Source organism: Schistocerca gregaria, chromosome 2 (assembly GCF_023897955.1).
Source record: "Schistocerca gregaria isolate iqSchGreg1 chromosome 2, iqSchGreg1.2, whole genome shotgun sequence".
Taxonomy (NCBI): Eukaryota; Metazoa; Arthropoda; class Insecta; order Orthoptera; family Acrididae; genus Schistocerca; species Schistocerca gregaria.
Window position 1 is genome coordinate 414,844,300 of NC_064921.1, and position 25,872 is coordinate 414,870,171.

Consider the following 25,872-nt stretch of genomic DNA (forward strand, 5'->3'; position numbering starts at 1 on the left):
AGCTTAACTGTAGTCCTACTTGTACTGTAACCAGACTGTAGCACAATGCTTTAAATGGCCTTTTAGCCACCAAACTGACAATCGATCACTGCTGTTTGTGAACACATCCGTACTTGCACTGCAACACACATTTTTGCAGGAGATTAATTAAAATTATACGGAATTGGTTAGCATCCTATATTTTGTGTCTTTTAATGGGATATTAATTTGAAAGTGAATAATTATCCCTTTGTTGTTCATTTTCTGCATTTGTTAAGTAATAATGTGGATTGTTAAGATATCTTCAGTGTTTAAATATGGAAGACTGAAATATGTGTAAATGACCAGTCATGTGCCATCTAGAAAGTCAGTGAAAGGTGAACATGAAAGCTCAATATAACAGACAAGCATCATTGTTTTGATGCGGTACTGTAGCTAAATAAAATGTGATGTTGTATTGGAAACTAGTAGCAGTTTTTTAATGATATACATTCTGAATTAAATTATTATCTGAAAAGTGTGTTCTCTTACAAAAATATCATATGCTATGAAAAAATATTTTGCTCTAAACTTTATCTTGGCATTGCATTAGTTTTTTATCGACAGTTTTAATAGCTTCGTATGTGTAGTGAAATGTCTTGCTAAGGTCATTTTTCATAGTTTTCCAGTGCATTTGGAATAGTTTTGTATTTTACACAGGGACTGATGGCATTAAGTGATGCTTTGAGTGAATCACCTCATCCTGGAGAGAAGCAGGATGCTGAAGAACCAGAACCAATGGAGGAGGACTTGCCAGCAGTTGCAGCTGTGCCTACAAATGATGCAAAAACTCCTTCACAGAAGGCCAAAGCAACTGTAGGTCAGCCAGGCAAGACATTTAGGGTGTCGGCATCAAACAATACCAAGGCTCCCACCTGCCCTACAGGGGACGAGCTGCCAGTGGAACCTTCCCAGAAGGAAAAGCCATCTGGTCCAGAAACTCCATCCAGCCCTGCACCAACTGCTCAAGGAGCTGCCGCTGCAGATGAAGATGTGGGGGAAGGTGAGTTTTTCTGTTGTGTTCTATAAAGCTGATGAAGCATCTTTATTAACTGAACAAGTCACTTGCTTTGTTGCTTTAAATGCTGTGAACTAAAATTAATTGATGAACCAAATGGCAGTTAATTATATAAAAAATGAAATTGTCTTAGTATTATATTTTGTTAGGAATGAAAACACTGTAGATCTTGTTGACGAAATTTTAGTACATGGAGAAAGCTGGAAAAATGTATAGGGGATTGAACTGGATATTATTGTGAGACACTACTAAAAGAAAATATAACCAGAGAAAGCAAAAATCCCTCTCTCAAAAGCAATAAACTTTCACATAGGTCTTGAGGGGGGGGGGGGGGGGCGCACACAGGACTGGGTGGGATCGAATTAGACAAGCAATAGGCACGATTTCAAACCAGGTGGTGGTGGTGGTGGTGGTGGTGAACAAAAGTAAAAAGAGTGAAAAAAGGCAGAAATAAATGTGAGATAGGAATTAAAATATTGCCATTATTAAAAATCACCTGAAGGAAGGCTACCTGGATTATTATTATAAGACTTATGTGATTTTAATTCATGTTAAGTCGTCATTTTCAATTCCTGCGCAAAGCAGGACGTCATAGATCTTTTAGAATTTTGGGGAAAGAGGAGGGGGAGGGGATGAAATGGAGGATGGTATAACATATGGAAGCATTATTTTGAAGATACTATTGTATTGTGTGTTGATAATTAATGGTTGTGCATACACACTCAAACACCCAGGTCATCAATGGGAGTCATCAGCAGATGCCTGTTCACATTTTTTGATGTTATTGCATCTTGGAGTTTCCATTATTGTAAAAACTCACATGGGATGCTGTGGCTAATACCAGGTAATAAAATTACAATACTTGTTGAGAAAAGAAATCTTCATTTTACCAACAAGCTAAAAATGCAATAAGGAACAGCCGATGAATAGTGGTGAACATGTTCATGATGTCAATATGAAAAACTTCATAATAGTTGCGACATAGCATACACTTCGTAAGGAACGAGTTGTCCATAGTGAAATGAATGTTGAAGAGAAAGATGTGCTAGGACATGATTGTTGCATGTAATTGGCATATTAGTTGGAAGAGATTGTCATGTGAACTATGATTGCAAAATGTTGTGGCAGCTGCCTAATGTAACATTAAATACCACCAGATGGTGATGTGGTATGTGACACTGTAAAAATAGTATATAAGCGGAGCAAAAGACCAGTGGGGAGCTATAATTTTATTTAAGGATTCTTCCTTCACATCGTAGTAGAACAATTCCATATTTAAGGTTGAGAAACATGTAAACTGTAGTGTTTCATTGATTTTTTTTATTGTTATTTCTAACAGTTTTTGGCTTACAGGGACTTCAGGAAACAACCAACTAGTGTCCGCAGGGAACACTAGTTCTGAGGTAACAGAATATTATAATCCAAGGTACAATCAACTTTTATAGAATGTTGTGCACCAGACTTGTTTTTTAATGTTGTAAATTACACTTTACGCAGTGGACAATATTAAACACAGTAAATAATTATAATATGAAATATTGTACAGTACAGGTTACATGATTGCAGTACTATAGTTAGTGAGGTCGTGAAATGGGTTGAGAACAGTCTAACTGAGCGCTAGTTGTGTATGTTGTGCAGCGAACCTGTTTTACATTGTAAATTACAGTTTACACAATGGTATGAAAAGGAAAGTTGCTACTCACCATATAGCGGACTGCTGAGTCACAGATAGGCACAACAAAAAGTCTGTCATCCAGTAAGGTCTTCATCAACAATACACACACACACACACACACACACACACACACACACACACACACACACACACACACACACCTCAGACATGACTGCAGCCTCAGGCAACTGAAGCCACACCAGTTATATGGTGAATAGTAACTTTCCTTTTCCTAATATTGTTACAGTCCATCCTGGAATTTCCATTGTTTGATTTAGTTTCCACAATGGACAATATTAAACACGGTACATGATTAAAATAATAATATTTCAGTATTACAAACTCGGAGACAAGTTACTGGTGGAATTGAAGCTGTGAAGACGGATCTTGAGTCGTGCTTGGGTAACTCAGATGCGAGAGCACTTGCTCCAAAAGGCAAAGGTCCCAAGTTCATGTCTCAGTCCGGCACACAGTTTTAATCTGCCAGAAGTTTCAACATTGTTATAATGTTGCAGTTTGTGATTTAAGGTAAGGAATATGAAATTCTATTGTGTTTTAAGTTTGTGTAGCAGTATGTGTCATTATGATGGTCTGTGGGTATGTGGCTGATTAGTTGTATCTTGCAAAGCTTAAAAGTGAGGATAAGCTCAAAATTGGGGATATGCTCATCTGTAATTGGTCATTTAGAACCAGCTGGGGATTTTGAGCTAGATGTTTGTTTACTTCCAACTGTTCCTAACAGGCTTAGTTTATTCCTTTATTGGGTATATGTAGCATTTCTGTGTGGACTTGGTATCTGTGTCCTTCGTTCAGCACACATTTGGCATAGCTGAAGTCTGACATTCTCCAGCTGCATTTTGATTCAGTCAGCCTAGTTTGTTATAGCCTTACCTGTTACCTATGCACTGTTTCTTGCAGTCATTTCAAGCAATTTTTTAAAGGCCACTGTTACATAGCCTGTCCTGTCCGTGCTGTTGAATAGTAAAAGAGCTCTAGTGCCACGTACATAAAATAAAGTTTTGTAATAGCTGAATTTGATGATATGGGCTAACTTCTGTATAGCTTTCTGAAACGTGGGATAGTATACTAGCTTGTCTCAAATGACTGTTGCTGAAGAGGGGTCGTACACATTAGAGCAGCATTTTTGTTGCTTGATTTTTGCGTAAAATGTTTCAGTTAACTCAGGGGTATAGCTACTTCTTGATGCACTACATTTGATGTTGTCCAAGTCTGTCTGGAAATTCTGTTTTTACATTGGTATGGATGTGAGATGTTGTACCATGGAATGGAAGGCAGCATGTTTGTGTTTTATTGGGTATTGTGAACATGAGAATATTACTTTGTCTGTTGTGGGTTTTCTGTAAATTTTGAAAATGTGTATTTGTAGTGTTATTTATGTTAAGGTCTAACAAGTTAATGGATTTTCCACCAATCTCCATGGTGAACATTTTTCATTGTGAGGTTAGATGTTCTAGGAATGTGTTCTGTTGTCGTTTGGTACAGTCTGCAGACACAGTAAATCATCTAAATATTTGATATCATTGAGAGGTTCATTATGTAGGAACTTTTTTTTTTTTTCTTAATAGTCCATGAAGATTTCTACAACAAGAGAACTGGAGGGAGACCCCATTAACAAGTCATCTAGCTTTTTGTATAGAGTATCTTGAAGTCAAAAATAATTTTGTTGCAAACATGACCGAGTGACCAGTCTTAAAGTTGTGTACTTCTACAGGATTCACGCGTTTTCTGTATAGTAGTTATGTCAAAATGTAGAGGCATTCTTTGACTGGTATATTTGTAAGTAAGCTGCTAACATCAAAAGATACTAATTTTGTACTGTGTGCTCAACATCAAAAGATACTAATTTTGTACTGTGTGGAATACAGAGGTCTTTAATTTTGCAAATGAGCTCCATTGAATTTACAAACTTCGTTTCAAATTTGTTTTGGTTGTGATACTGAAATTTAATTCTTTGGTAATTCTGTAGTTCTCTGGAATTCCATTGTTTCGTATGGTGTAGGTTGGTACAAGAGATAATAAAAGTTGGCCTGCCTTGTGTAGTGTAGGAAGTCAACACAGTTATGGAGCTACCAGGTTCACATTGATTAAATACTTAGCTTCATATTCAGGTATTATGCTTTTAGAGGTTGTGGCTATGTTTTAAATTTCTTAGTTCAAGGTTGTTTCTCGTTCTGAGTACAATAAGTTTTGTCCATGAGAACGAAAGTACTATTTTTATAGCTTCTGTGAGAATTTTGTTATTTTGAGTAATTTTCTTCTTTCAAGTTTTTCATTGTGTTCTGGTCCATAGGTTGTGATGTAGGAGGTCGAACTCGAGCCAATTTTGTATTCACTACTTACTTTGTGTTTGGTTGCAACACCTTTGTTTGTACTGTATTCTATAACAATTTTTAATACATCTGTTTTTGAGAAGGTTTATCAGAAGAGGCATATTTGAAACCTTTCACTATCTCTTCCATTTCCTTCATGGAAAGAACTGTTTCTGATAGATTTACTGCTCGTTCTGAGGAGTTTTATTTAGGGTTTTTGATTGTGGCTTCATTAGGGTTGCATGTCACGACATCCTAAACTGTAGCATTATAACAGTATAATCTGTAAAACTGAAATATTTTATATTTTAATTATTTATTGTGTTTAATATTGTCAATTGCATAAAGTGTAATTTTCAGCATTAAAAAACAGGTTTGTGGATAATGTTTGGTTACCTAAGAACTAGTGTTCGTCTTCAATGCTAGTCAGCTGTTTCATGAAGCTGGCCCAGTAAGCCAGAAACTAGTTATAAATAAACCAAAAACAGTTTACTTGGTACTCAACCTCAAGTAACTATAATTTAGTTTGTGCTTGGGCTCATAGCCTCCAAAAATTTATTGGCCAATTTCAATGTTTGTCATTTTCAAGCACATATGGATAGCCATCATGTGATTTATCGTGTTTGATGTGGCATGTGAATCTGCATTTGACATAGTCCATATATTATCTGTTCCAGTAAGTGGTTACAGCTAACACTTAATCATGTGCCTGTATAATGTAAGGACTTGATTTTCATCTACATAGTATGTCTTATATGGACTATTTTAAATGTGGCTTCATAGGTGGAATAGTAATTAGATTTATATGCCACATCACATATGACGGTTATCTAACATGTGCTTGAAAATGGCATAAATCATGAAATGGCCAGATCTTACAATTAGTAAGGAATATTACAGCCTACTATGGGCCATATTTTCCTTGACAAATTGAGGAATTATTAATTTATCCACGTTCAGAGGATGCTCATTCTGTGAGCGTACTTCTAGTTGACAAAAAGCTGCTCCAGTTGCTAATAGGAACTTACATTAAGTCCATGATAGTATTTGGTCTTTACATCAGCCCATTGTCAAGTGGATCTGAAACGGCCATTGTAAAAGCAGATATAATGGATTCATAAATACTTACTGTAAGAGCAGATAAAAACAAAGCTTAGATGTGTACAGTAAAACTTAGTAAAAGTACAGGAAGAATATATAACTCACACTGCACCATAGAGAAACAATGGCAAATGATTAAAAAAAGTAAGTCATATGTGTTTACAGAGTTACGTAACCTATGATGCTGTGAGAAAAACGGGTGTTCAATGATTCTCTAAACAGTACAGTTCAATCCATGAGAAGTATTGGCATGCTGTAGTAGGTTGCCTGGGTAGGTGCCAGTGTACCATCATGAGCAGGAATGTGCCAGTGGCATCTTCTAGCTGAATAACTGTCCATGCCACACAGCCAGAACTGTGCTACACTTGTGTAAGGAGTACTATAGTGATCTCACTTCGCTGTCTTAGCCATCAAATTTTCCTGATATGAACCTCATGGAACACACCTGGGCTTAGTGCCCACAAGCCACTGATTCGTAATTTATTGGAATTGTGTGACTTATATGGAAACTTATCATGGTTTGTCAAACCCAGGTTACACAGAATCGCTAGTACATGGCATTGTAAATGTGGATCAATGTGGTATTTGGCGGTTATTGATAACACTTTGGGTAATCAGTGCAGGTTGCCTGGGTAGGTGCCAGTGTACCACCATGAGCAGGAATCTGGACAATATTTGTCATGTAGTGGTATAATAAAAGGAAATCAATATAGACAGTTTGCTCAAACTGTTGTCAGGTCGTAGCTGCAATTGATGAATGAGGAGCAGTTCTCCTTGACCATGTTTGTTAATGTGAAAAAAATGAGTTGCAGGAGAGTCTGCATTAAATGGGATATTTCCCTATAATTGGTTGGGTAAATCAAATTGTAGCTGAGAGGAAGGTCAGGGCATACCACTTCCAGGACAACATACCATTTCACTGTGGTATTCAGACCAACCTTGGAGTTGGTGACAACTTTACTTTTACCGGAATTGTGATTATGATCAGAAAGTTTTTATATGAAATAAAAAAGGCCAGATGAAATAGCTTTAGGTTGTGGAGAAATTGAAATATGTTTGCCTCACAAGGACTTTTGTTTATTGGAATATCAAAACAATAAAGATGTGTATGAACAAATTGATTCCTCTTTTTAAGCCAATGAAAAGTGAATGTTATGAAAATAATGTATGGAAAGGGAGGTATATGAAGTAGCTTATTGGATTGTCCCTACTTTAGGCTCAGAGTGTGATCCGAGTAGGTATAGCGATGTAAGAGTGCCAGATTGCAGCCTAAAATTGTTTTTGTGCTTGTTTCTCCACTCTAGTCAGTCAATTCTTTATCAAATATCTGCCAGTACTCATTTATGGAAACTGTGTGGGAATATTTGTCATCTTCCAAAGAAAATTTGGTATTTGTGGGATTATGGAAGTCGGGGGTTGCACTTAACTTGGCCCATGTCACGGTCACATAAGTAGTACTTGTTCATAAGTCATGATTCAATTACATAAAAGAACAGAATTTAGTTAAACTACTAATTAATTATTCAATTCTATAAAAGAACAGCATTGAGTTAAACAACTATTTTCACTTTTCACGTGTCTTAAGGAAGAAGTCCAACTAACAAAAAAAGGTAAATAAAAAATACTGACTACATGTACTATATGATGTACAAACGTTAATTTACAGGAATGTGTTTAGACAGAACAGCAGCTTTGAATTTTTCGCTGTAGCATTTTTCTCATAAATGAGACATTATTTTACTTCCCAGTATGTCGGAGAAGTACTTCGTATTATTGTGTACCATTGAGAAGTCATGTACGTCTTATGAAACATATTCTGGTTAACATGTGCACAAATTATCTTTTATACTTTGAAGAGAAAGCATTTTGTATGCTTTGTTGTCTTTCTTATCATCAGGAATAATGTATGTTGTAGAGCTCTCTTGATCATTCGAACGACTTTTGTCCAAATAAATGAAGACGGACAGACCTGATTTTTATTCTGGTAGCTGTGGCAATCAATGGTCATAAAAGAAGGTGCATTCACATTTTTGTACCATATATGCTAAATTAAACAGTGTGTCTCAAAATTGTATTATTCACTAAACTAGTTAATCATTTTATATCTATCTGCAAAAACAGAAAGAGAAGTTGAGAATATTGCAGAAAGCTACCAAAAGATTTCTTCCACCTCCTGCTTGTCACACCAACAGTAGAACCAGTTACACGAGAAAGTCGAAAATGCCACTAATTTATTTTAATATAGAAGGAGATTAGCATTTGTGAAACTGAAAAATTATAGCAAATAATTTTCAAATAATTGTTTTATGACAAGAAGAATGTGGAGTAAGAATATATTAAATAGGTTAGTATGTCTCAAGTACTGAACAACGAAAAAAGTAGCTTTGGAGAATGTAGATACAAGATATTGTTGTAATAGTAAGAGCTATTTATTTGCCATAATAAATATGTATGCTGTGGACTGCGTTGGGTATCTTAGAACTTAATATTTACCTTGTTACTGATTGTGTAAAAAATTGGGAACTATATTAAATATTTTTCATTTTAATCATTTTCTTTCTGCACGATCTTTATTCACATCTAACTTTCATAGCTTGTAGTACACTAGTATTTATGAAATATATATTCGTTCAGTGCTATTAACCTCTGTTTCAGCTTTCTCTGTTATGGAGGCAGCACCTAATAGCCACAAATTTAAGCTGACAATGTTTCAACCAACCGACCCACAGAATTTCTTCCGCACAGTTCGCAAAGAGTTAAAGTTGCTCCGAACCTCATTACCAGATGGCATATGGGTAAAAGGCTTCGAGGACCGAATGGTAAGATGCTTTTCACAAAAGTAGTATGTTGGAATTGAGATCCATGCCTATACATCTCGCAAATAAAATATGCAGTGTTGATTAATTAGTGAGAACAAATAATTTTTCATGTAATACTATTGAACATAAGTTACCAAAGAGCCACTTAACATATAGAGGAATTATTGTACCATATATATGTGCGTAACCAACACCAAATGTGTGCATGCGCTGCCATGCCAATCCCCCGCGCGCGCGCGCGCGCACACACACACACACACACACACACACACACACACACACACACACACACACACACACACACACACACACACACACAAAGGGAGAGACATGGACCATGCACACACTGATCATACATCTGCTCTTTTCAGAGGTATTATCCAGACATTTACCTTGAGTTATTTCAAGGAAACGTAGGGATTTGAACTTTCCTTACCTTGAGTGTGAATACAGTGCATTAATCGTTGTTCAGTGGTGGGGAGTGGGGTTAGCATAGAAGGTGACTGCCAAGGAATGTGTGAAAGTCAAAGAGAAATGTGAAACTGAGTGAGAAATGCAGGAACATGTGGTGAGGATGGAGGAAAAATTGTGTGTAGGGAATAAACCATCCTGAAATCAGCCAAGGAGCTTGGAATAAAGAAGGATGTGCTCAAAAGAAAATTTCCCCATCTGTACAAACTAGAATAGCATTAGGAACCAGCATACAGATGGGACGAGCTGCAAAGCAGCTTTTTAAGTTGACCATGTTGTGCTGAGTTGCGTGCTCTGCAGCTGAATGGACACACTTCACTTGAAGCACAATTTTACACGGCCCTAATAACAGACTAGGCAGGGGACTAATTTTAAAGCCCACATAAATGTCAATCCAGTGATATCAATGTATGACACACTATGTCTTTTATAAGTCGCCCAGATAGCTACAACTTGTAAATTTCTCTGTGTGTGCAGCCTTTCTTTTGCCTATATCTGGACAACATTTTTTTTTCACAAGAAACAAAATGCACCAGCTCTTGGTGTGTATGCCAAATCATTATCAGTAACTTGAGGACATTAACTCTCTTTTAGTAAGTGCTATGATACGTAGTGCATAATTTAAAAGTGTACATTTTCTCATAGCTACTCCAATAATTGATTTTGGACATAGTAATGTGTTGTAAAGCATAAGATTTTTGGGATTGTAAACCACACTAACATTTTAGTGAATTAAACATGTTGCCTTTTTGTAGCTTGCATAAAATCTTCATATTGTTTACAATACGTGCACACTGAAATTTCTATGTATACAAAAATGTTGGCTTTTGAATGGATGATTGTTGGTTATTATGCTTTTGATATAATCAAACATTCTTTTAAAAATTGTGCTCATTTTCCTATCCTAAAGTATATGCTCAGGTAGCACTATTGGGTCTACAAGGGAGAATTCATTCAAAAGAACTATAGTACCTTTCTTCATTTGTGTGTGTGTGTGTGTGTGTGTGTGTGTGTGTGTGTGTGTGTGTGTGTGTGTGTGTGTGTGCATGCAGACACCACTTGTAACACCACGCTTTTTTTCCCCCCCTCAGGATCTCTATTCAGTGATGATCCGTGGACCAGAGCGGACACCTTATGAAGATGGGTTATTCTTCTTTGACTTCCAACTGTCAGCAGATTATCCAAAAGCTCCACCACTATGTCATTACATCAGCTATTGCAGTGATCGTTTGAACCCAAATCTTTATGAAGATGGGAAGGTTTGTGTTAGCTTACTTGGTACCTGGAGTGGGAAAGGAACAGAAGTCTGGACATCTAATTCGAATCTTCTGCAAGTAATTGTTTCCATTCAAGGTAAGTAGGTTTATGAGCAGTATGTATAGTTTCACTATCCCATCTGTGGTTTTAGTGCTAATCTGCTGAAAGTTAGTATTTCTTTCAAAGTAAGAAACCAGTTTTGCTTCCTAGTAAACAGTCATCATGTCAAGTAAGTGTGTGTGATCACATGTTTTAAGAACACTACACTATTCCAAAATTGGACACTATCAAATAAGTAATTGCATTAACTTATAGTGTGTGCTGAAATGACCATTATGTTGTCCCTGCGACCTTTAATGTTTACTGCGTACTCAGATGTCGATCAATTGATAATCTGCACATGGCCATAGATTCAGGATATGGATGCTAAAAACAAAATAAGTTGTGAAATCTAGAGCCTCTATATTCAAGCACTTTTTGAGTGACAAATACTCAACATAAATACTGAACAGAAAGAATTTGTTGAACTGTACAATGAAGGAACATTATCATTTCCAGGCAACAAAGATGAAATCTGAATATCATTTCCAGGCAACAAAGATGAAATCTGAATATCATTTCCAGGCAACAAAGATGAAATCTGAAGTGAAGAGGAAGATTCAAGCACAGAATAGGAATTTTGTAGTTTCTCAGTTCAGGAGAAAAATTTCAAAGAAATGCATTTATTAATTGAAGATGATCGGGAACTTGTGGAACACACCTATTCATCAGGAGAACTGTGCAGGTCAAAACAGGACATAATAAAAGAAAAGTGGGTTTAAGCAAATGTCATCCAGTGACATATCATTACAAAGGTGAAGCTTATAATGAAGCAGCACAAAGTACATTGAGCGAGAAAGGAACAATGACAGACTGCTATTGCATCATGAAGCATTTAATTCTGTTGTGGCAGCTGAATGGATAGTTGCGATGAATGAAGAAATGTGATGCTTGAAAATTTGTCAAGCTACTATATAGTGTAATTTCAGTAAAGAACAGATAGGTATTTAGAAGGAAGCTTGTTTAGTTGCAAAGGGCTTTACGCAAGTAGAAGGCATAGATTATTTTAAAATTTACGCTTCTGTGTCAGTTTTTGAAACAATTTGTCTATTGATAGCAGTCATATTGGAATATTGTTGTGAAGGGTGCATATCTGCATAGAAAATTAAATGAAAATGTCTATATGGTCTAGCCAGAAGGCATCAAGAAGGGCCAAGGAATCTGAGTTTGCAAGTTAAACCAATCACTATATGGGCTGATGCCGAAATGATCATTTAAATGACTTGCTAGAAAAACGGAGATTTATTTGAAATGCTACACTATGTGATCAAATGTATCTGGAACCCCCCCCCAATACATACGTCTTTCATATTAGGTGCATTGTGCTGCCACGTGCTGTCAGGTATTCCATGTCAGCAACCTCAGTAGTCATTAGACATCGCGAGAGAGCAGAATGGGGTGCTCTGCGGAACTCATGGACTTCATACGTGGTCAGGTGACTGGGTATCACTTGTCCTACATCTGTATGTGAGATTTCCACAGTCCCAAACATCTCTAGGTCCACTGTTTCTGATGTGATAGTGAAATGGAAACATGAAGGGAAGCGTACAGGCTGACCTCATCTGTTGACTGACAGAAACCTCAGACAGTTGAAGAGGGTCGGGTCATAATGTGTAATAGGCAGGTATCTATCCAGACCATAATGAAAGAATTCCACACTGCATCAGGATCCATTGCAAGTACTATGACAGTTAGGTAGGAGGTGAAAAAACTTGGATTTCATGGTTGAGCGGCTGCTCATAAGCCACACATCATTCCGGTAAATGCGATACGATGCATCACTTGGTGTAAGGAGTGTAAACATTGGATGCTTGAACATTGGAAAAACGTAGTGTGGAGTGACGAATCATAGTACACAATTTGTCTGTCCAATGGCAGGGTGTGGGTATGGCAAATGCTCGGTGAACACCATCTGCCAGTATGTGTATTGCCAACAGTAAAATTAGGAGATGGTGGTGTTATGGTGTGGTTGTGTTTTTCATGGAGGGGGCTTCCATCCCTTGTTTTTTTTTGCGTGGCACTACCACAGCACAGGCCTACATTGATGATTTAAGCACCTTCTTGTTTCCCATTGTTGAGGAGCAATTCGGGGATGGCGATTGCATCTTTCAACATGATTGAGCACCTGTTCATAATGCACAGCCTGTGGCAGAGTGGTTACATGACAACAACATCCCTGTAATGGACTGGCCTGCACAGAATCCTAACCCCTTTCCAGTAGAACACCTTTGGGATGTTTTGGAATGCCAGTTTTGTGCCAGGCCTCACTGACTGACATCAGTACAGCTCCTCAGTGCAGCACTCCGTGAAGAATGGGCTGCCATTCCCCAAGAAACCTTCTAGCACCTGATAGAACTTATTCCTGTGAGAGTGGAAGCGGTCATAAAGGCTAAGGGTGCGCCAACACCATGTTGAATTCCAGCATTACCGATGGAAGGTGCCATGAACTTGTAAGTCATTTTCAGCCAAGTGTCCGAATACATTTGATCACATGTGTACAAATCATTAGCTCACATAGGTGACTCCAAGCTGCAAAAATGCTGTACTTAAACAGTGAAATACAAGAAGAATGGTAGATTGCAGGATGATTACAATCTTAACTGAAAACACCAGATCCTAGAATTGAGTACAAAGCTTTTTCTAAGAGTAAATAAATGTCTTTTAATTCATGTAGTATTCTTCAAATACCAAGTTTCATAGGAAATCTGTTCAGCAGTTTAGTCATGGAAATGTAATAGACAGATTTGTGTGTGCACTTATAACAGTAATATGTATAAAACTCTGTCTAGTAGGTTTTGGGACTGGTGGGTTCATATACACACACAATAGTTTTATAGTTCTATTATTAGTACAAATGTTTACAGTATTGTGTTATGGAGACACTCAATATAAACGAAAAACACCAAGAGTAAATGAAAGTGGTCATATTGTAAAAATTTTATTTTGTGTTGAAAAAATTTAAACTTTCTGCTAATTTCTAAAATGAAATGTTAGTTAAATTATATCTTATGTATAATTTTGATCATTATCTTGTAACCTGTGTAGTATTAAAGTTATTGCTCGTACTACCATTGTTTCTGGCATAAAATATACAGTTGTGTTTATTATTGCTTCCTAGGTCTCATACTAGTGAGTGAACCATACTTCAATGAAGCTGGTTATGAGAAACAGAAAGGTTCACAGCAAGGAAAAGAAAATTCTCGAATGTACAATGAAATGGCTGTGCTAAAATTGGTTCAGGCAATGACAAAGCTGCTTCTGCAACCTCCTTCAGTTTTCAAAGATGAAATCATCATGCATTTTAACAATAATGCCAGCAAGTATGTATTGTACGATGTATATCAGATTTGATTATAAGAGTGAAGCACACATAACTTAAGTACATGAAACGTATCAACAGTGTAAGGTAAAGGTAGATTTCTACTTACCACAAAGTTGACACTTAATTTGCAGACCGGCACAATTAAGACATTTACACATAAGCTTTTGGCCGCAGCCTTCATCAGAAAGAGAAAGAGAAACACACACTACTCATTTACACAAGCAAGCACACCTCACACACATGACCACCAACTCCAGCATTTCAAACCAGAATGCAGCTGCCACATGAGATGGAAGCAGCAACCTGGAGGAGGAGCACGGTAGGGGAAGAGGTATCAGTGTATGGGGGGCGGGGGGGGGGGGGGGGGGGTAGTGGAGCGCTGTCTGGCAAAGTGTGGAAGGACTAGACGGCCAGCAGACACGGCATCAGGGGGCTGTGGGCAGGGAGGTGGGGAATTGAGGGAAAGGACAAGAGTGGGGAAAGATGGGCAGGTTCTGTGACGGAGGGTGGCACAAAAAGAGGGTGGAAGACAAGAACAGGGAGGAGGTGATACGACACGGGGTGGGGACAGTTTGTTAATGTAGGTTGAGTGAGGCCAGGGTAATTTCGGGACCATAGAATGAGTTTTAAGAATAATTCCTATCTGGGCAGTTCAGAAAAGCTTATGGAGGGGGGGGTACCTGCAGATGGCTTGGATAGTGAAGCAGCCATCAAAATCTATCATATTGTGTTAATTTGCATGTTGTGCCATAGGCTGGTCTGCTTTGCTATTGTTCACAGTTTGGCAGTGGCCATTCATCCTGGTGGATAGTTGATTGGTAGTCATATCAATACTGAAAGCTGGGCAGTGACTGTAGCAGTATATGACATGAGTAGCTGGTATATGACATTGCTGCTTTCACAGGTAGCCCAGTCTCTGATGGGGTAGGATAATCATGTGGTAGGACTGGAATAGGAAGTGCTGGGTGGACAGATTGGGCAGGTCTTGCACCTGAGTCTTCCACAGGGATGTGGTCCTTGTGGCAAGGGGTTGGGATTGGGAGTCACATAAGGATGGACTAGGATGTTGGAGAGGTTTGGTGGGCAGTAGAACACCACTTTAGTAGAAGTTGAAAGGATCTTGGGTAGGATGATAGGTGATCATAGCCCTGGCCCGAAGAATGTGATTCAGTTGTTGCAGTCTGCTGTGGTTTTGGTTGATGAAGGGGGCACTCCTTTGTGGCTGGTTGTTTGGGGTGTTGGGAGGGTATAGGGCACGGGAGAGCTATTTGCAGACTATATCTGGAGGATTGCGCCTGTCTCAGAAGGTCTTGGTGAGACCCCCAGCATACTGGGTTCAAAATGGTTCAAATGGCTCTGAGCACTATGGGACTTAACTTCAGAGGTCATCAGTCCCCTATAACTTAGAACTACTTAAGCCTGACTAACCTAAGGACATCACACACATCCATGCCCATGGCAGGATTCGAGCCTGCGACCGTAGCAGTCGCGCCGTTTCAGACTGTAGCGCCTAGAACCGCTCAGCCACCCCGGCCGGCCTCTTCACAGTGAGTAGTTATCTATGCTTTTCATAAAATTGTTGAAGTTCTGAGCTGGGGTGTCCATCATATTTTGCTTAACAGCTTTTGTGTAACACAGTTTATCAGGTTTGTTAAAGCTGCAAAGCTCTGAACATTCATGACATTTTCAGATTCATTTTGGACTATATTGTTTAGCAAATGTAATTCGTACGGATGAAAGAAATGCTGGAATTGAAGTAATTCAATTCATTATATATAACTATTCGTAGTTCATAGTTATACTATTACCATTAGTCTTCTTTTTTGGCACAGTTAACCTTTACCCTGATACGACCAAAGAAATAGATCCTAATATACTATTTTTGCAGGCTTTCACTAGTCATTATTGTGAATTATTGTCAGATTGAATATATTCTTCAGTTTGTTTTTGTAAATATTGTGTCTACCAAATGTATAAAGTTTCCAAATAGAGAGTAGAAGTTATAGGCCCTTTTTATGTTGATTACAATAGTTTCAATCCTTATAAAAGCACAAGAGAATAATAAATAATAATAATAATAATAATAATAACAATAATAATAAAATTTAAAAAAATTGAGGCCAGATTTATCACTCCATTTATTTCTTGTAAGCAAAATGTGAGTAACTGTAGCTGATTATCTCATTTCCTGAAGTTTTATCTCTGCCTTTTAAGTAGGACCAGATACCCAACTTTTATGTGGTACATTTGTCCCAGTTAAACTGGGTCATTTATCCTGTCTTTGTGGGTTTTAATTACAAACAGTGTTCATACTTCGCATCACAATTCAGAAACTGGCTACATATGAATTACAGTTATTGACTGTTAAGAAAAGGATTTGTAAGTTGTAAACTTTTAGCTGCTGACATAATTTTTTTCATTCATTATTAATAGTTCTTCATAGTTGCTCCCTGTGCACCATTTGCACAGTTTAGTGGTCACACTTGAGACTGCTCTTTGCTGGAAACTTCATGTGCATGACTTGAAGCTAAACAAAGTAAGTCTGTGTACTGAGCATATTTCCATGGAACTGCAGGTACATTGCACTGCTCTCAAATTTAGAAAGAAACTCGTGGAATTCGCCCCAAAACATGCTTGTTAAGGTTCTCCTTTTTTTGTATATCAGTCACAATGAAGCCATAGAAAGCAGGAGAAACCGTAATAATAAGACTCAATAGTCTTTATCAGTTGCTCCCAAATTGCTTTTGTTCCGCATCTTCAATGTATAAGAATTTTTCCTTGGCTCCCTAAGGCAAAAATTTGCCTGTCTAATGCAGTTGGAATGGACAGTTGATGCAGCTGAGTTTCAAAATATAACAACAAATGAAACATATATTTCAGCTTCAGAAACAATTTATTGAACATTTATCATTAATATGATTGATTGGATGGATGAGCTACTTATTCACTACACAACTTCTAAAAACTCTGAATCAAACTAGGAACAGTGACCCTCACTGTCTGTTCCATTTTCATTTTTATACGATAGTTACTTTTTTATTTCAGCATCCTTGTATGTTTTTCACAAATAGTATGTTGCAGATGGAATTAATGTTCATTGAGTAGTGGATATTTTTCATTGACATCCATAACTCATGAAGTTTTACACTGTGTAATTTGTCTTGCATGTAGTCACAGGAATAAAGTTTTCTTCTTTAAAAAGTAATTTAAAAAATCAGATGGAGCTTTGGCTCTAAATGGTTCTCAAATACACACGTTTGTTGATATAATCGTTAGTTGTTTTTCCATCATTATAATTTCTTCCTGATAGCTAAAATTATCTCAGTTGATTTTCTAACTTCTAAAAGATAGCACATAAGTACAACCAAAAAAATCAGTTTCCACACACTGTCTCCTTCAAGAAGAGTGTACTTTTCCCCCTTATTGAAATGTGTGTATCAATACATAGCTACAAATGCTACCATGAGAGACAGTAGTACAAGACAGTAGTACAAGACAGTCATCTGTCTGACTCTCAGATCCTCGCATAATTTTCTTTGAAATACCATTCTTTCGTTGGCTGACTGTATTGTTACCTACACTCATGACCCAAAACATTACAACCACCAGCTTAATAATTTGTACTTTTGGAATGGAATACATAATCAATTTCATGTGGCATATATTCAGCTAGTCCTTGGTATGTTTCCAGAGGCATGTGGTACCAGATGTCTACGCACAGATCATCCGATTCCCCTAAATTATGGACCAATGGTTTGTGGGCGCAGTGCTAGTGCTAGATAGCAACCAAATATATTCCACAGGGTTCAGTTCAGACACAGTTTGTGGCCACATGAGTCCACTCTCATACTCCTCAAACCACTGTATCATGAGTGTGGCCTTGTGACACAGACAATTGCCCTGCTAGAAGATGCCATCATTGTCGCAGGAAATATAAAATATGAATAAAGGCAAGTCATCTGCAATAATTTTCACTTGGTCCACAGCCGTCATGTTGCCTCATAGTTAATACTGCTCCCACCGTCTTGCTTCTATTAAGCTCAATGACGGCATATCCGATGTTGACCATTTATCTGGTGTACCAAGAAACATCATTCATCCAACCAGGTCCAGTTTTGATATCTTGTGCCCGGTGTGGTTGTAATTGGTGATGTCATTGGATCGGCACGGGAACATGAAAGGGTCCTCTGCTGTGGAGCCCCGTACTCGACAATGTGTGCTTAACGTTGTGATCCAAAACACTTGTGCCCAACCCATCACTCTGTCGTCAGACCACTCGCTATCCTGCTTTACTGTGTGGGAAAGCCTCACACATCCAGATTCTCTGCTAAGGCAAGAATGTCAAACATTATCACCTACTTCCAGTTCCACCGTCCTTCAGTCGTTTTCCTTTGATAAAGCATGCATGTCAAACATTATTGCTTACTTGTGGTTTCACCATCCTTTAGCATTTTCCATAGATGCTCACAACAGCAGCATGTGAACAGCAGTAAGCCCATAACAGCGTACCCTTTGTTAAATTCACTTATGTCAGAGGATTTCTCTATTTGTATCCATGTTGTCACCAGAATGATTACACATTCGAGACAAATGATATACTTAGTGATATACTCCCACTACTGAGTCACATATCCACAAGGTCATCAGGCTGGTATTCAGTTTTGCAGTGGGCAGTGGTCATAATATTTTGGCTCATCATTGTCTGCATAGGACTTGCATGATGCAAATGCTATCACTGAATGGTTCATTGTCTCTCTGCTGAATCCATAGCTTTATTTTGATCATCACCCATTAGTATTCTCCCAGCTTCCACATTCTGAGAAAAATGTGAACACAGGAAGTACTCATATTCCCCACCTGAGCACTGTAAGTATGCCATAGTCCAACCAAGGAGCACTGCATGTACTGATCACATCTGTTGTTGATGGGCTTCTTGTTTAAATATTTCATCCTTCCAAAATGTTCAGTTACGTTTTGTAGAGTGTTATTTAAGACAGTTTTGCAGATTATCTGGCTTAATTTCTCGGCATGATTTGAAGTTTCACTGAGTTGCACTGTAAAATCTTTGAAGTGTTAAAAACAGTGGGAAGTGACAAACTGATACAGTGAAAATTGTACAAGCGTGAGAAATGACAATTTTGGCAGTTTCAGGCATGAAATCATATATAATTATTCTGAAGGATAGAAGGAAACATTACAGTTAATACTGTTTAAAGATAATGTACATTAATGGAGAACTACATTTTTCTTGTTGAATTAGGCTATGTCAAGATTCACAAGTAATTCCTTTTCTAATTGTCTTCACAGTGAAACCACAGAGAAAAGTGAGCCAGCTGTGGAACAGAATACGTTAGATATACTTTATAATGCCAGTATCATTACTGTTTGTAATACTATCACGAAACAACTATCAATATTGAATTTTTTTGAAGAGGCTTCTTGGGGCCCATTAACCCTCATACAAATCATACTACACCATTCCCCCAAGTGCTGTGGGTGTATATGAACGTGCAACTTGAGTTTTCCGACAGTGCTGTGGTCATCCATATGCATCCTGAGTGCCAGCATCTCACAATTGCACATGAGTTACTACCACATTTCAGTGAATAAAAAAAAGTTGTCATACAACACCTCATTACATGTGATCATTTGCAAAAAAAACCAAGGACATGAATGGGTACATTACACTTAATAGTCTGTTGTCTATAAAACCCAATAACTGAAGAACCACATGAGATGTCATTCTGCTCTCAATTTAAAATAAAATTTTGATATCCTCTGTACATTTCATTCACTGCAAAGTGTTTTTTTACCTAGGCAAACTCTTTAAAATTACATGCAATGTTTTACTTAATTTGATGTAGCACATGAAGTATGAAGGATAATGAAAAGACATTCAGTTCTTTATCGAGTGAAGATATCAGACTATGAGATGTGCAAAAGACGAATTTTTTCACTTTCTGGTTTTCAAAAAAATCAGTTAAGTTTTTTTGTGTTGGCCGGAATACTGTCTCTCAGTACAGGCACCTGCTTTTGGCAAGTAGTACTCCCATAACAAAAGTCATCCTCAGCAGGGAATGCAGAGAGCAAATCTGTCACAGTCAAAGGGTTAAGTTTCTGCAGGATTTTCGTAACTGTTTCTGAGATTTTAAGTATCACTTGCAATGAAACTAGCTCAGATGACATGTCGCGGCTAGTATCATTCATCTCCCAAGCATGCTGATTTAATTTTTGTAAAGGAATTCCTATCTTCAAGATCCTGTGAAAGCATGTAATACAGCTCTTGGATCCAGCGTGGTATTGTTGCTGGAGGTTCTCCTCAAAGTACTACAAAACATTTGAAGAATTAAACAAATGAAAGCCCGACGACAATAAGTACGGAACGCACAGTACTACAGAACACACAATCAGTTGAACTGCTTTGTAAGTCTTCACAGAGCATGTCATGTTTCTGTAACACCTTGCAGCGTACACTTCAAGCATTGCTCTGCATTACACAATAACAGCCTTTGTGAAGTGACTTGTGTTTCCATCTGTTTAAATTTGGCATGTCTGCAACAGCGTTTTGACCCGTTTTGTGTACTGTGGGGGATCAGCTCCATCGTTTGTTAATTTATTTGGTATAAATCTCTCAGTTGCTGCTGATGCTATTTCTTTGAATTCAAGTCATGTCTGATCTGTACTTACATTGTTAATTTGGAAGGAGAGGAGATTGTCTCTCAGGAAGGCATCAAGTGTGTTTTCACAACAGTTTACTATGTGCGTGGGCTCATGAACTAAGTGCTCAAAATAATTGTCAGAGAATGTGTTTAGTACAATTTCAGATGATGTTTTATATGTACATCCAGAATTAAACATGTATTTTTGCCAACATATCGAAGGTAAATTAAAAACAACCACCACCTATAATTGTGTAAGTCGGGTACGTGTTTGAAATCAAACTCGCGTTTTAGTAGAACCTTTCCGTAGTTGTATCATCTGAATTTGGAGGTCGGTAAAAGGATCCAGTTATTATTTTATTCTGGTTGCCAAGCATGACCTCTGCACATATTAACTCACAGGCGCTATCTACTTCACTAACTCACAGGGACTATCTACTTCACTAACTCACAGGGACTATCTACTTCACTAACTCACAGGGACTATCTACTTCACTAACTCACAGGGACTATCTACTTCACTAACTCACAGGGACTATCTACTTCACTAACTCACAGGGACTATCTACTTCACTAACTCACAGGGACTATCTACTTCACTAACTCACAGGGACTATCTACTTCACTAACTCACAGGGACTATCTACTTCACTAACTCACAGGGACTATCTACTTCACTAACTCACAGGGACTATCTACTTCACTAACTCACAGGGACTATCTACTTCACTAACTCACAGGGACTATCTACTTCACTAACTCACAGGGACTATCTACTTCACTAACTCACAGGGACTATCTACTTCACTAACTCACAGGGACTATCTACTTCACTAACTCACAGGGACTATCTACTTCACTAACTCACAGGGACTATCTACTTCACTAACTCACAGGGACTATCTACTTCACTAACTCACAGGGACTATCTACTTCACTAACTCACAGGGACTATCTACTTCACTAACTCACAGGGACTATCTACTTCACTAACGCACAGGGACTATCTAGTTCACTAACGCACAGGGACTATCTAGTTCACTAACGCACAGGGACTATCTAGTTCACTAACGCACAGGGACTATCTAGTTCACTAACGCACAGGGACTATCTAGTTCACTAACGCACAGGGACTATCTAGTTCACTAACGCACAGGGACTATCTAGTTCACTAACGCACAGGGACTATCTAGTTCACTAACGCACAGGGACTATCTAGTTCACTAACGCACAGGGACTATCTAGTTCACTAACGCACAGGGACTATCTAGTTCACTAACGCACAGGGACTATCTAGTTCACTAACGCACAGGGACTATCTAGTTCACTAACGCACAGGGACTATCTAGTTCACTAACGCACAGGGACTATCTAGTTCACTAACGCACAGGGACTATCTAGTTCACTAACGCACAGGGACTATCTAGTTCACTAACGCACAGGGACTATCTAGTTCACTAACGCACAGGGACTATCTAGTTCACTAACGCACAGGGACTATCTAGTTCACTAACGCACAGGGACTATCTAGTTCACTAACGCACAGGGACTATCTAGTTCACTAACGCACAGGGACTATCTAGTTCACTAACGCACAGGGACTATCTAGTTCACTAACGCACAGGGACTATCTAGTTCACTAACGCACAGGGACTATCTAGTTCACTAACGCACAGGGACTATCTAGTTCACTAACGCACAGGGACTATCTAGTTCACTAACGCACAGGGACTATCTAGTTCACTAACGCACAGGGACTATCTAGTTCACTAACGCACAGGGACTATCTAGTTCACTAACGCACAGGGACTATCTAGTTCACTAACGCACAGGGACTATCTAGTTCACTAACGCACAGGGACTATCTAGTTCACTAACGCACAGGGACTATCTAGTTCACTAACGCACAGGGACTATCTAGTTCACTAACGCACAGGGACTATCTAGTTCACTAACGCACAGGGACTATCTAGTTCACTAACGCACAGGGACTATCTAGTTCACTAACGCACAGGGACTATCTAGTTCACTAACGCACAGGGACTATCTAGTTCACTAACGCACAGGGACTATCTAGTTCACTAACGCACAGGGACTATCTAGTTCACTAACGCACAGGGACTATCTAGTTCACTAACGCACAGGGACTATCTAGTTCACTAACGCACAGGGACTATCTAGTTCACTAACGCACAGGGACTATCTAGTTCACTAACGCACAGGGACTATCTAGTTCACTAACGCACAGGGACTATCTAGTTCACTAACGCACAGGGACTATCTAGTTCACTAACGCACAGGGACTATCTAGTTCACTAACGCACAGGGACTATCTAGTTCACTAACGCACAGGGACTATCTAGTTCACTAACGCACAGGGACTATCTAGTTCACTAACGCACAGGGACTATCTAGTTCACTAACGCACAGGGACTATCTAGTTCACTAACGCACAGGGACTATCTAGTTCACTAACGCACAGGGACTATCTAGTTCACTAACGCACAGGGACTATCTAGTTCACTAACGCACAGGGACTATCTAGTTCACTAACGCACAGGGACTATCTAGTTCACTAACGCACAGGGACTATCTAGTTCACTAACGCACAGGGACTATCTAGTTCACTAACGCACAGGGACTATCTAGTTCACTAACGCACAGGGACTATATAGTTCACTAACGCACAGGGACTATATAGTTCACTAACGCACAGGGACTATATAGTTCACTAACGCACAGGGACTATATAGTTCACTAACGCACAGGGACTATATAGTTCACTAACGCACAGGGACTATATAGTTCACTAACGCACAGGGACTATATAGTTCACTAACGCACAGGGACTATATAGTTCACTAACGCACAGGGACTATATAGTTCACTAACGCACAGGGACTATATAGTTCACTAACGCACAGGGACTATATAGTTCACTAACGCACAGGGACTATATAGTTCACTAACGCACAGGGACTATATAGTTCACTAACGCACAGGGACTATATAGTTCACTAATGCACAGGGACTATCTAGTTCACTAACGCACAGGGACTATCTAGTTCACTAACGCACAGGGACTATCTACTTCAATTTTGCAACAAGATAAACCATTCCAACAGTAACAAACATGCCACTGCCAACTGTGTTTAGTGTCTATCCTTTTGGAACACTGTTACCCCAAGCTGAACTCTTTGACTGATAGTATTGGTAGGTAAAGGCAATCTCAAAAACTCCCCCCTCACCAACCCCCACCCAACCACCCGAAATATTAAACATCTGTATATCTATTTTGCTATATAGACAAGTTGTTGTTTACCCTTGTTACCAAAAGTCTCCAAAAGATCTTGACTTGATTACATTGTATTTTTACATGATACTATGATAAACATTTGGATGGACATAGGCTACATATTGTTTTGAATAATTTTTGGTATATAAATACATACATACATTCTACATTAAGGGGATACGTTGGTAACAATCTGAGAAATTTGTTGATCAGTCTGCTTCACATTTTTGCATGATACTCTCATAAATGTTTGGGCGGACATAGTTGTATATCGTAAATGTTGTTACCAAAAATCTCAAAGTTCTTGATTGATTTACTTCAAATTTTTACACAATATTCCACAAATTTTTGCATGTTACTTTAATAAACATTCGGACGAATGCAGACTATACATTTTTTAAACAACATTTTTCAGGTTTTCTGTTAAATCGAACTGCAAGAAAGAAAATGCATTGTCATGAAAATGTGTGGTTTCATTTTCTTTGTCACAGTTACTTTTAAGTGTGATAGAGTATGTAAACCATTATACAACTTGTTCGCCCATATAAGTTTTTTTCTACAAAAATTGTATACACAACAGTGAGCAGAAAATGGGATAGTTTATTTGTGGCTTACAGGCTTATGATTAGAATAGTACTATGAAATCTGAATCATCTGAAACTTCATCATCCTATGCGTTAACAGACTAGAATTGTGTGAAATAGGTCTTTGAAGCTGCTGTCCTTAAGAACAAGAAGCAGGAGAGATCTCTCATATTCATTATACCAATGATCCCAACAGATTTACCTGTTTATTTTAAGTGACCTTAATTCTCAATCAAGGTTTCATTGGCAGTTACAATAAACAAGGCTCTAGGTCAGCGAGAGGGGGAATGAGAAGTGGAGGGTGATGGACAAAGAGAGGAATAGGAGGAGGAGATGGACATCGAGGGTGAAGGAGAAGGAGATCAGGACCTATATCCAATTCCCATACATGTTTATCAATTATGAAGCATTGCTGGGTTTGCTAGTGGATAATATTTAGGAAATCTACAGTGGATCATTTTTCCGCTGTGGCTTGTGGCTTCTTACACTTTTCAAGTTTACTTGCAACCTTCGATAATGTTAACAAAGTATTATTTGTTATTCACAAGTACCTTTTTCTTCTTTTGATTCATCTAAGTTCCTGGTAGTGCAGTTGCAAAATTTACTAACAAAGCCTGAGGGCTGGCTTCTAAGTGGTATTTTTACTTATTGGAAGAATGCGCTATGCTGCCAAAACTGTAATTTCACTTCACATTTGTTGATTTAAAGCCAAGATCCAAATAACTATTATCATAATTACTATAATATTTTTTGCTTTCTGAAAAGTGATGTGTCCTCCTTATTTTAAGTTCTGTTTGTTATTCAACTTCGGTAAAAAAATTGTCCATTTTTAGAGGAATCAGAACAACAATTTATTACATTAATTACCATGATTACCTATCGAGCCATGAAAGTGGTGATGAGAAGTGAATGTTAGCTCTACCCTTGGCTTAAGACAATAAAACTGTAATCATAGTGACATTTCCACAATGCCTATCATATGAACAACTTCATAGCAAAATAATGAATATCAAACCAGTGCCCTTCCCTGATGCGGTTTATGTGGCAACACTACGCTTTATTTACACATCTGTCAGCACACTCCTTCACATTAATCAATGAACATGTGGCTCCATATTCACTACAATATCGTTGGACCTCAAAGGGTGGCATGCCAAAGACATACCCAGTGCATTATTGGCAGAGAATAGTGTTCGCTTAGCACTCGACATAATATCTACAATT

At 38.3% G+C, this 25,872-nt stretch overlaps 1 protein-coding gene across 4 annotated transcripts in view; it reads left to right on the top strand.

Moving 5' to 3' along the window:
• Positions 1 to 25,872, top strand: part of LOC126323532 ((E3-independent) E2 ubiquitin-conjugating enzyme UBE2O) — a 209,386-nt gene that overhangs the window by 178,241 nt on the left and 5,273 nt on the right. For all 4 annotated transcript variants that reach the window (XM_049994692.1, XM_049994689.1, XM_049994693.1 and 1 more), the window contains 4 exons: positions 679 to 1,021; positions 8,798 to 8,961; positions 10,524 to 10,785; positions 13,907 to 14,108. In XM_049994692.1, the coding sequence (XP_049850649.1) occupies positions 679 to 1,021; positions 8,798 to 8,961; positions 10,524 to 10,785; positions 13,907 to 14,108 (971 nt within the window). The remainder of the gene's footprint in view (positions 1 to 678; positions 1,022 to 8,797; positions 8,962 to 10,523; positions 10,786 to 13,906; positions 14,109 to 25,872) is intronic.